Raw genomic sequence first — 13,470 nt, 5'->3', positions numbered from 1 at the left:
ATAAAAAAATCACACCCTGCGTGAAGGAAGCGGTGCCTTATATACTGTTTTCTGTTTGAGCTGTACATTCAATGTGTGTGTGTGTGTGGGTAATCATTGGGTATATTCCTGCACTATACCTGCACCCAGTGATCTTGATACATAGAAATTGATCTATGGAAGATTCTGACTTTCAAATGTACATATTTTTTGTTTTGATTGTACTGTATTGTTGTATTGTGCTATCTGCTTTGGCAATGTAAACGTATGTTTTCTCATGCCAATAAAGCCCATTGAATTGAATTGTGTGTGTGTGTGTGTGTGTGTGTGTGTGTGTGTGTGTGTGTGTGTGTGTGTGTGTGTGTGTGTGTGTGTGTGTGTGTGTGTGTGTGTGTGTGTGTGTGTGTGTGTGTGTGTGTGTACAGCTGGTGAGGTCATGAGGAGGTCGCGCTCACTTCTCGTGCTCGGACATAACATCCAGACACGGTCAAATGTAGAGTGGCTGGCACCGCTAAAAAGAGTGCATTTCAAATTAGCTATCAATTATTTGAAATACATTTGAAGAGGTTGCTGCCATTTGTCTCAAAGGTTTATACCAATACCAATATTGCTATTTGTTTCAAAAGCTTCATAACAAGTTATCCTTAGTTATAACTACTTCTAACAGCAATTGCACTATTCTTATGGTTTTGAAAGCTAGTTTTTCTAAGTTGCAATGTGACAATGCTCTGTTTACACATCTCTTTATTCCCTTTTAATTATGCACAGTGTTGGCACTTGGCAGATAGGAAATGTCAGTTAAAATATACTCCTGGAGGCTTACATTTATATTATTGTAAAGTGAACTATCGTACACAGCCAAAAAGAATACATCACGGGTGTAAATATGTAATTTCACAAAAAATAACATATTTATGGTAAGAAATAACCTTGTTTGACACGTCTATGAGAGAAAAACACACATGCAGGCAACCTCCTGGACCTTATACTCAAATAAAAGCTTGGTACTGGTAAGATAACATTGTTTTAATGCCTCCCAGTACAGATCTGTGTCAGATTTACTGACTTATTTAATAGCCAAACCGGATCCCAAATCAGCAGCCAGGGAATTTAGTAAATTCGTGCACCTTTTTGTGATATGGCAAAATGATCGCACATTTTGGCATTTTTGGCGTTATTCATCGTACAGAGGGCAGAATTGTCATACAAATACATTAAATATTGTACATCTGGCAATAATGATTGTACATAGTTTTGATTCGCTTTGGTATTTGATATGTTGCTTTTCTCATCCCAATAAAGCCCAATTGAATTGAATTGAAACTGAATGTATGAGTGAGTGATGTGAAACTAGGGATCTCACATTGAAATTGGTTTGGTGGTCTTAATTCATGTTATTTTAGATTTTGTTATTATTTGTCAGGGTTAAGAAGACTGAGCAGTAAAACAGCCCCCCCCTGTCAATACAAAAATATATATATATACATCGCAGCTTGTTGTGGAGATAATTACAAACACTTAAAGACCTCCTATACACCCCCACCCAGACATTTTATTTGTTAATGACCTTGCTTACCATTTGAAGCAAAGTCATGTTGTTTGTGAGAATGATTTGCATTCACACAAACACTGTGTGAACTGTGAATACAGGGCCATACAAACAAAAGGCTGGCAAACCACTTCTCTCTATATAGTTTGTCTGCATGTCGTTTTATTTCTCTTTTTCATTCTCTGGTCCATCACTGCCACTGGCAAAAAAAAGGTGATTCTTGTTCATTTGGAGACTGACTGGATACTACACACCAGTTTTAGTGAAAGATTGTTTGCCAATTAACACACTCTGCAATAAGACTAGCCTAGAATCGAAAAAACCCACTACTATGCTATGCCATATAAGCTTTCTATAGCGTCACAATTTGGAGACTGCTGACTGCATGAGTTACAAACAAATAGTGTGCTTTAACAGAAACAGAACTGAAATACTGAACTCAAATCACGAAAGATATAGACGTTTATTTGAATTAAACATATATCATTCCTTACAGTTTTGTAACATGACAAGATAATTCAAAAGTTAATAGATTAAATGGCTCAAGAAAACATTTTGAGATTCATGCAAAATGGTAACAGTGATTCTATCTTAGGAAGTAGATGACCATTAGACTTAATTGAGTGTCTTTACAATAGAGCCCATAAAATACAGGCTTTATGCTCTGATTATTTTGATGCACTACAAAAAATAAAGCCTCAAAAGGTTGAAATGATTATCAGAAGTCACTACGCATGAATTCAAATTTTGTTCAAATACAAGATAACTACACAACCATTTTAGTCAAATGTTACATGTCACACTACAATAAAACTAGGCTGGAATCATGAAAGTCCACTACCTCACCATAAAACAATGATTGCTTCATATTTTTTTGTATTATCTAGTCATCATCATCATGATCATCAGCATCAATGTTTCTGACATTGACCTTCTCTGGTAACATCTTCATAGTAGAAGTAGAGCTAATGAATGGAAAGAGCTTCTCAGTGAAAGTGTGTGTGAATGTGTGTATGTGTGTGTTAGTATCAGGATCAGAGAATGACAGTTTTCCTCTGTTCCAGTCCAGCTGGACTCTGATCCTACGAGGAATCTGCTTCCATAAGAGATTCGTTTTTGACCATGGTGAGGAGGCCATTGAGTATGAACCTGTGCTTATTCTCCAGAATGGACCCCCTCCATTTCCCTTCCTCTGAAAAGACTCTGCTAACACACCCAGTGACCAGTATTTACTGTCTCCAACCTCAACATCCCAGCTGTGAGCCCCTGAGTTAAAGCCCTCAGAACCCAGGACAATGTCCAAGCAGTCAAACCTTTCTGGATTGTCGGGAACCTCAAAGCCATCGATGCCAGACCTCTCTGAGTTGTCTGGAAGCCACTGCATTTCAATGCTCACACTGGTCAGATCATCAGACAGGACGTGTCCTGGTTTGGCAGTGTTGGGGTCCAGAATGACAGGAGTGTAGGAGACAATATCCTTCATCTTGTCCCAGACTCCGAAGGTCAGGTTGCCCAGGTGTTTGGCCACGTCTATCAGTGCTCCGGAGCTGGGCTTGCGCATGTCGATATCCGATGCGTACTCTATTTTTTCCATTGTTGTCTTGTAGTTCTGTAGGAATGATCTGTGTTCAGCTCTCAGGTCATGCTCAATGTCTGCGATTTCTTCTGAAAGGACTGTTATGTCACAGTCAAGTTCATAGTTAATGAAACACTTAATAGATTCACTCTTCCTCTCCTCTTCCTCTCTCAGTGCAGTGATTCTAGCCTCTTCTTCCTCTTGTAGAAACTGATGGAGCTTTTTAAATTGTTCTTTAATCTTACTCTCTGTGTACCGGGCCTGGAGCTTAATGTATGCTATGTATGCATTTTTACTGATATCATCCTTCATTGCCTTCAGTTTCTCCTGTAAAGGCTTCAATGATTCCTGGACTTTCTTCTTGTGGTTCAGTGCAGCTTCATCAATGGGGCTGAAAGTGTGGTTTGTGTGTTTGTCTGAATCAAGACACACAGCACAAACTGGCTGCTGACATTCCATGCAGAAGAACTTGAGTTTCTCAGCGTGCAGATTGCAGAGATCCCCAGACTCTGATAAAGTTCTCCGGCGTTTTGAAGCTCTCTGATCATGTATCTGCTGTTTGAAGGCCTCACACAAGTTCTTCAGAGCCAGGTTACAGGGTGGATGATCCATTGAAGATATACTCTTACAAACTGGACATTCCTTTACTTGCTTCTCTCTCCACCATGTGTGCAGACAGGATTCACAGAAGCTGTGGCTGCATAACAGGACAACAGGATCTCTAAAGATGTCACGGCACACAGGACAGGAAAAATCCTCTTCTGAAAGAGACAACTGTGAAGCCATTACGTCTCTCAGAGAAGCTACAATCACTCTGATCAAGACAGGAAATCAGCAGCAGTCTGGGTCAGTATTCCCTCCTGTCCTGTAGCTGTGGAAAGACAATCTGTCCTCCCTCACTGGAAGATGTGTGTGTTTGGTCTGAGTCTGAATCTTTTATTGTCTCAGATGAGTCTGGTAAGGGGGTGGAGCTTTGACATGCAAATCTCACACACACACACACACACGCACACGCACGCACGCACGCACGCACGCACGCACGCACGCACGCACACACACACACACACACACACACACACACACACACACACACACACACACACACACACACACATGATTCTATACTTTATGAAGAAGCTGTGTAGAATTAGAGTAGATGACCAATTAGACATAATTGGGCATCTTTACAAAATACATGCTAATGTTCCTTTGATGCTCTCATCATTTGATGCACTTAAAACTAAAAACAAAAACAGTTAGAATTCTGAAATTGAGCATTTGTCATTATTTTTTGAATTATTTTCTCAAATACAAAATAGCTAGACAACAGTTTTTGTCAAAGATTGCATGCCAACACACTCTACAATACGACCTGGCTACAATTGTGAACACTAACTACCATGCTATACAACAAAGATGGCTTCATCATGATCATCATAAACATCACTTTTCCAGAGTCACATGGGCCTTCCCTGCTAACATCCTCAGAGTATTTTCAGCGTAAATTAATGGAAAGAGTGTCTCAGTGAAGTGTGTGTGTAAGTGTGTATGTATGTGTTAGTATCAAGATCAGAGAATGACAGCTTTCCTCTGTTCCAGTCCAGCTGGACTCTTATTGTCCGGGGAATATGCTTCCATCTGAGATCAGTGGTTGACCCCTGTGTGTATCTGGCCAATAAGTATGAACCTAACCCTGAGCATATTCCCCAAAATGTACCGTTTCCACGTCCCTGCTCCTGAAAAGACTCTAACAAACCCAGTGCCCAGCGCCAGTCTCCATCTTCTCCAACATTAACATCCCAGCTGTGATACCCTGAGTTAAAACCCTCAGAACCCAGTACCGAGTCAAACTCGCTCATCCTCTCTGGGTTCTCAGGAATCTGCATGAATGGCCAGTCAGACGACTCATTCACAGCCGTGAGATCATCTGACAGGAAGCCCTGCACTGCCGCAGTGTTGGGGTCCAGAATAACAGCACTGTAGGAGACGATGTCCTTCATCGTGGCCCACACTGTGAAGGTCAGGTTGCCCAGGTGTTTGGCCACGTCTATCAGTGTTCCTGAGACTCGCCGTTGGTCCTGAGCTGTGAACTGGAATTTTTCCACCAATGGGATAAACGCCAAATGTACCAAATCCAGACTCTGCAGAACTCTTTAAATCCATTCTCTGCATTCCAACAGACAACACCAAATAATACATGCAGACAAGAATTAGGATGATACCCACTCATCATTATTCAAATAAAAAAGAGTGTATTTAAATGTTGCTATTAATTATTTTAAATACATTTGAAGCAGTTGCTGCCATTTGTCTCAAAGGTTTATACCAATACCAATATTGCTATTTGTTTCAAAAGCTTCATAACAAGTTATCCTTACTTATAACTACTTCTAACAGCAATTGCACTATTCTTGTGGTTTTGAAAGCTAGTTTTTATAAGTTACATTGTGACAATGCTCTGTTTACACATCTCTTTATTCCCTTTTAATATGCACAGTGTTGGCAGATAGGAAATGTCAGTAAAAATATACTCCTGGAGGCTTACATTTATAGTATTGTAAAGCAAACTATCGTACACAGCCAAAGAGAATACATCACAGGTGTAAATATGTAATTTCACAAAAATAACGTATTTATGGTAAGACTGTGCATAACCTTGTTTGACACGCCTATGAGAGAAAAACACACAGGCAGGCAACCTCCTGGACCTTATACTCAAATAAAAGCTTGGTACTGGTAAGATGCAACCATTGTTTTTAATGCCTCCCAGTACAGATCTGTGTGAGATTTACTGACTTATTTAAAAGCCAAACCGGATCCCGAATCAGCAGCCAGGGAATTTAGTACATTTGTGCACTTTTTTTGTGATATGGCAAAATGATCGCACATTTTGACATTTGTGGCGTTATTCATCGTACAGAGGGCAGAATTGTCGTACAAATACATTAATTAGGCCTATTGTACATCTGGCAATGCTGATAGTAGCCTACATACTTAGTTTTGATTCACTTGTTTCATATTTGCTTTGGCAATGTTTCTCGTCCCAATAAAGCCCAAATTGAATTGAAACTGAATGTATGAGTGAGTGATGTGAAACTAAGGATCTCACATTGAAATTGGTTTGGTGGTCCAGGTTCGTGTTATTTTAGATTTTGTTGTCATTATTATTTGTCAGAAATTAAGACTGAGCAGAAAAACAGCCCTCTGTCAATAAACTAAATAAAAATACACATTGCAGCTTGTTGTGGAGATAATTACCAACACTTTAAAGACCTCCAATACACCCCCACCCAGACATTTCATTTGTTAATGACCTTGCTTACCATTTGAAGCAAAGTCATGTTGTTTGTGAGAATGATTTGCATTCACACAAACACTGTGTGAATACAGGGCCATACAAACAAAAGGCTGGCAAACCACTTCTCTCTATTGTTTGTCTGCATGCTGTTCACTCTCTTTTTCACTCTGTAGTCCATCACTGCCACTGGCAAAAAATAAGTGATTTTTGTTAATTTGGAGACTGACTGGATGAGTAAAAAAAACATCAATATTAAACTAAAAATGTTCTGCTTTATCTAAAAACACATTTTCTAAACCGCTGCCTCTGATTTAAACCATAATGTTGGTTACAACAGAACTGAATAAAAATACCTCAAATTACAGTTTATTTGGATCAAACAAATCATTCATGCAGTTTTCTTTACAGATCTATGATTTATGTATCAATCAATCATATAGCTTAATTATTTTTGCTGCATGACAGGATATTTCAAAAGTTAATAGAGGAAATGGTTCAGTAAAACCTGTTTAGACTCATGCAAAATGGTACAGTAATTCTACTTACTACTTAATATAAAGTGTATATATATTTTTTCAAATACAAAATAGCTACAAAACTGTTTCAGTGAAAGATTTTATGGCAATTAACACACTCTGCAATAAGACTAGCCTAGAATTGAGAAAACCCACTACCATGCTATGAAGCTACAGCTTCATATAAGCTTTCTATAGAGTCACAATTTGGAGAGTGACTGCATGAGTTGAAAACAAATAGTGTGCTTTAACAGAAACAACTGAAATACTGAACTCAAACAAGATTTAGATGTTTATTTTAATTAAACATATCATTCCTTACAGTTTTGTAACATGACATGATAATTCAAAAGTTAATAGATTAAATGGCTCAAGAAAACATCAAATTCATGCAAAAATGATAACAGTGATTCCATCTTAGGAAGTAGATGACCATTAGACTTAATTGGGTATCTTTACAATATAGCCCATACAATACAGGCTTTAAATGCTCTCATTATTTTGATGCACTACAAAAAATAAACACTCAAAATGTTGAAAATGATTTCCATGAATTTTTATTTTGTTCAAATACAAGATAATTACACACCGTTTTAGTCAAATGATACATGCCACACTACAATAAAACTAGGCTGGAATCATGAAAATCCACAACCTCACCATAAAACAATGATTGCTTCATATCATTTTCATATTAGCTAGTCATCATCATCATGATCATCAGCATCAATGTTTCTGACATTGACCTTCCCCGGTAACATCTTCATAGTAGAAGTAGCGCTAATGAATGGAAAGAGAGTCTCAATGAAAGTGTGTGTGAAGGTGTGTATGTGTGTGTTAGTATCAGGATCAGAGAATGACAGTTTTCCTCTGTTCCAGTCTAGCTGGACTCTGATCCTACGAGGAATCTGCTTCCATAAGAGATTAGTTTTTGACCATGATGAGGAGGCCTTCGGGTGTGAACCTGTGCTTATTCTCCAGAATGAACCCCCTCCAATTCCCTTCCTCTGAAAAGACTCTGCTAACACACCCAGTGACCAGTATTTACTGTCTCCAACCTCAACATCCCAGCTGTGAGTCCCTGAGTTAAAGCCCTCTGAACCCAGGACAATGTCCAAGGAGTCAAACCTTTCTGGATTGTCGGGAACCTCAAAGCCATCCATGCCAGACATCTCTGAGTTGTCAGCTCTCACACTGGTCAGATCATCAGACAGGACGTGTCCTGGTTTGGCAGTGTTGGGGTCCAGAATGACAGGAGTGTAGGAGACAATGTCCTTCATCTTGTCCCAGACTCCGAAGGTCAGGTTGCCCAGGTGTTTGGCCACGTCTATCAGTGCTCTTGAGTGGGGCGCCCACAGCTGGAGGTGCGATGCGGACTCTATTCTTTCCATTGTTGTCTTGTAGTTCTGTAGGAATGATCTGTGGTCCGCACTCAGCTCGAGCTCTATGGCTGTGATTTCTTCTGAAAGGACTGATATGTCATATCTCAGATCGAAATTCAACCACTTCATGGATTCACTCTTCTGCTTCTCTTCCTCTCTCAATGCAGTCATTCTAGCCTCTTCTTCCTCTTGTAGAAACTGATGGAGCTTTTTAAATTGTTCTTTAATCTTACTTTCTGTGTACCGGGCCTGGCGCTTAATGTATGCTACTGTCTGTGCATATTTACTGCTATCATCCTTAATTGCCTTCAGTGTCTTCTGTAAGTGATTCAGTGTTTCCTTGACTTCCTTCTTGTAGTTCAGTGCAGCTTCATCAATGGGGCTGAAAGTGTGGTTTGTGTGTTTTTCTGAATGAAGACACACAACACACACTGGCTGCTGACATTCCATACAGAAGAACTTGAGTTTCTCAGCGTGCAGATTGCAGAGATCCTCAGACTCTGATGAAGTTCTCTGGCGTTTTGAAGCTCTCTGATCATGTATCTGCTGTTTGAAGGCCCCACACAAGTTCTTCAGAGCCAGGTTACAGGGTGGATGATCCATTGAAGATATCCTCTTACAAACTGGACATTCCTTTATTTGCTTCTCTCTCCACCATGTGTGCAGACAGGATTCACAGAAGCTGTGGCTGCATAACAGGACAACAGGATCTCTAAAGATGTCACGGCACACAGGACAGGAAAAATCCTCTTCTGAAAGAGACAGTGGTGACAACTGCGAAGCCATTATGTCTCTTAGAGAAGCTACAATTACTCTGATCAAGACAGGAAATCAGCAGCAGTCTGGGTCAGTATTCCCTTCTGTCCTGTAGCTGTGGAAAGACAGTCTGTCCTCCTTCACTGGAAGTTGCGTGTTTGGTCTGAGTCTGAACTGAAGGTGAATCTTTTATTGTCTCAGATGAGTCTGGTAAGGGGTGGAGCTTTGACATGCAAATCACACACACACACACACACACACACACACACACACACACACACACACACACACACACACACACACACACACACACACACACACACACACACACACACACACACACACACACACACAATGACCAAACAAACTTGGAACAGTATAAAACTGAAAATGATACTTAAATGAGCTTTATGGGGTTCTTTTTCTGATTGGATCAAAGACCTGAAAATGTATTTTCCCCTTTAACTGAACAAACAAGAGGTTTGACCTTTCAACAAAACACACAATGGCTTTTAAAAAGCCATTTAAGCCATAACTAGGCTAAGACTAAGTTTGAACTTAGTGTGAGGTGGTTCAACTGTCTCCTGGTGCAGAAGCAAGCCTAAATAAGCCAGAGACATTTGCACGTTGCACATTTGAACTAGATACAATCTATTGTCAATTCCTGTACCAATCGCTCAACTCAAGCAAATGCTCTGTGTGATCAATGCATTGTTTCACTGTGGCATTTTTGGCATTATTCATCGTACAGGGACAAGAGGACAACATTGCCATACAAATACATCATAATCTTGTTTCATATTTGCTTTGGCAATGTTTTCTCATCCTAGTAAAAAACCCAATTGGATTGAGTGATGTGAAACTATAAGGATCTCACATTGAAATTGGTTTGGTGGTCTAGGTTCATGTTATTTTAGATTTTGTTATTATTATTATTTGTCAGAATTAAGAAGACTGAGCAGAAAAACAGCCCCTCTGTCAAAAAACAAAACTAGTAATACACATTGCAGCTTGTTGTGGAGATAATTACCAACACTTAAAGGGTAAGACCACTTTGGTAGAGGTTTGGGTTGTGTATTTACCTTGCCATTATGTAACTCCAAAGGTGGACAAGAAATGAAAAATAATTGCTCCATTGATTAGAAATTGATAATTCAAAATTTGCTCCTCATTGACTTATATTGTATGGTAAAACAGCTCTCAAAGTCACTCTTTAAGCACGTAAACGAACACGAACAAAGTTGATTCAGACAGTATAGAACATCACCAAACCCAGTACTGTTTGTTTTTTAATAAAAATATTAACTTCCTGCTGATTTTACTATTTGAAGATCCGGATCCGGATCCGCAAATCCAGTCCAGGTTTTCTTCTTAATAAAATAGCAAAATCAACAGGAAATTAACATTTTTATAAAAAAAAAAAACAGTACTGGGTTTGGTGAGGTTCTATATTGTCTGAATCAACTTTGTTTGCGTTTGTTTACATGCTAAAAGAGTGACTTTGAGAGCTGTTTTACCGTACAATGTAAGTCAATGAGGAGCATATTTTGAATTATCAATTTCTAATCAATGGAGCAATTATTTTTCATTTCTTGTCCACCTTTGGAGTTACATCATGGCAAGGTAAATACACAACCCAAACCTCTACCAAAGTGGTCTTACCCTTTAAAGACCCCCAATACACCCCCACACAGACATTTCATTTGTTAATGACCTTGCTTACCATTTGAAGCAAAGTCATGTTGTTTGTGAGAATGATTTGCATTCACACAAACACTGTGTGAATACAGGGCCCTACAAACAAAAGGCTGACAAATCACTTCTCTCTATGGTTTGTCTGCATGCGGTTCGTTCTCTTTTTCATGATTCTTGTTCATTTGGAGACTGACTGGATGAGTAAAAAAAAATGTCAATATTAAACAAACATGTTCTGCTTCATCTAAATACACATTTTCTACTAACCGCTGCCTCTGATTTATTTTAATTATTTTAAACCATAATGCTGGTTACAACAGAACTGACCTCAAATTACTTGAGAAATGTGTGGCAGAAGTTTATTTGGATGAAACAAATCATTCATGTAGTTGTATTTACAGATCTATGATTTATTTAGAACTCGGAACAAAATCAATAAATCTGATGCTCATCCCTGTATAGACAACTTAGAGGTGTGTTATGGGCTGGCCACCTCGGATCATATGCGTAATGAATCTTAATGTTGTCAATGTGCCCACCTCTCAACACTGATATTGGTAATAATCCAAGGAAGATAGACTGGTCAAAATTAACCAGTGAGGATATTGACTGTACTCCTCTATAACTGATAACCTGTTTGATAATATTGTCCTGCCAAAGGATGCACTGCACTGTGTTAATTTGAACTGTAAAAACCCTCATCATGGCATCAAACTCTGTGTCATGTACTGTATGACAACATTGTTGATGTTCTTAATGCCTCTGGTAGGCAGTTCTGTGAACAAGGGGGAAAAAAAGGTGCACAACATTAGCCTGGTTAGTATGTTTTTGTGGCTGAGCATCATGTGGCGGCCAGGGCCGGAATGACGCTGGAATGACTCTAGTAGGCCTAGACAAGGTTCATTGTTTGAGGAGAAGAAACTCACCAACGCAAAATGTGTATGTGCTGTTCGGCCTGTCAAAAGGAGAACACTTTGAGAGAAGACTCACTTGCTAGTAAGCTGGAAAGCAAAGACCTTCATGACTTTTGGAAAGACATCCCTACCTTCTAACATAGAGGGTGCATGTGGTCCGGTTGAGATAGCTGAGGTGTGGCGAAAACACTATTACAACCTATTCAACTGTGTAAATGGTGGCACTGTGGCAGTAGCCTAGATCATGTTGACCCATCTGAAAATGTAGCCTACTGATCAGGTCTGATGATGTGGTTGATGCCATTAGGATGCTAGATAACAACAAGGCATGTGGCATTGATCACAGCTGAACACCTCAAATGTGCAAGCAATAAAATGTGCCCTCTATTGGCCATGTGTTTTACAGGTCTGTTGGTTCATGGTGTCCTTCCAGAGTCAATCACCTCTGTACAATTAGTGCCTGTCTTTAAAGACAAGGCAGGTAAACTAAACAGAATTGATAACTATAGACCTATCGCTCTGGCAAGCAATCCTCTCCAAAGTATTGGAAAGAATCTTGTTTGTACGTCTTGAAATGTTTGTCTTGACTGCAGATAAAAAGAAACACACGGCACAGACGTACTGTATGCATTTTTACACTTAAAGAATTGATTGCCAGCTACAGTAGCCGCAATTCCACTGTCTTCCTATGCTTTATTGATGCTTCTCGAGCTTTTGACAGGATTAACCATTACAAACTGTTTCAGAAGCTGCTTGATAGAGGCATACCTAAGCACATTGTGCATATACTGGTGTTTTGGTACACAAATCAGAAAATGCAGGTTAAGGGTAATGTTACATCTGCCCATTCTTCTGTTAGCAATGGTGTTCGTCATTAAGGGGTGTTTTTATTTCCTGTTTTATTCAATCTTTATATGAATGATCTATCCATTGAAGTGCAATACGGGCTGTCTTATAGGTAACTATCATCAATCACCTTATGTACGCTGATGACCAGGTCGTTCTAAGTCCATACAGTGGAGGGTTACAGCAGCTATTGAAAGTATGCTCAAATTATGGCAATGATCATGACATCATTTATAATGCAAAAAAGAGTAGTGTCGTGATAGTGAGAAGCAATGAGGACAAGAAATTGGCCTTCCCAGCCTTTCAATTATGTGACAATCGTCTATCGGTGTGGCAGGAAATCAAGTACCGTGGCCACATTTTTAGTGAAAGATTGTTTGACAATTAACACACTCTGCAATAAGACTAGCCTAGAATCGAACCACTACCATGCTATGAAGCTACAGCTTCATATAAGCTTTCTATAGTATATATATAGTCACCATTTGGAGAGTGACTGCATGAGTTACAAACAAATAGTGTGCTTTAACAAAAACAGAACTGAAATACTGAACTCAAATCACACAAGATTTAGACATTTATTTGAATTAAACATAAATCATTCCTTACAGTTTTGTAACATGACAAGATAATTCAAAGGTTAATAGATTAAATGGTTCGAAAAAACATTTTGAGATTCATGCAAAATGGTATACAGTGATTCTTTCTTCTATGGGGAAGTGGATGACATTAGACTTAATTGGGTGACTTTACAATAGAGCCCATAACATACAGGCTTTATGCTCTCATTATTTTGATGCACTACAAAAAATAAAGGCTCAACATGTTGAAATGATTATCAGAAATCACTATGCATGAATTTAAATTTTGTTCAAATACAAAATAAAAACTAGGCTGGAATCATGAAAATCCACAACCTCACCATAAAACAATGATTGCTTCATATCATTTTCATATTAT

General features: G+C 39.0%; 2 protein-coding genes across 2 annotated transcripts; both read right to left on the bottom strand.

The window, feature by feature from the left end:
- Positions 1 to 2,411: 2,411 nt before the first annotated feature.
- On the bottom strand, positions 2,412 to 3,890 carry LOC311039442 (zinc-binding protein A33-like; the record flags this gene model as incomplete). The annotated part of the gene is made up of 1 exon (XM_084049324.1): positions 2,412 to 3,890. The coding sequence occupies one exon, from the start codon at positions 3,888 to 3,890 to the stop codon at positions 2,412 to 2,414; it is 1,479 nt and encodes a 492-aa protein (XP_083905450.1).
- A 3,725-nt stretch (positions 3,891 to 7,615) lies between these two features.
- Positions 7,616 to 9,085, bottom strand: LOC311039431 (zinc-binding protein A33-like; the record flags this gene model as incomplete). Its single annotated transcript, XM_084049314.1, has 1 exon — positions 7,616 to 9,085. One exon carries the CDS (start codon positions 9,083 to 9,085, stop codon positions 7,616 to 7,618), a length of 1,470 nt encoding a protein of 489 aa, XP_083905440.1.
- Between the last annotated feature and the right edge of the window lie 4,385 nt (positions 9,086 to 13,470).

This window comes from Gymnoscopelus microlampas, assembly GCF_963454915.1.
Source record: "Gymnoscopelus microlampas genome assembly, chromosome: 3".
Taxonomy (NCBI): Eukaryota; Metazoa; Chordata; class Actinopteri; order Myctophiformes; family Myctophidae; genus Gymnoscopelus; species Gymnoscopelus microlampas.
Note: the sequence above shows the minus strand (reverse complement) of the source record. Positions and strands in the feature narration are given on the sequence as shown.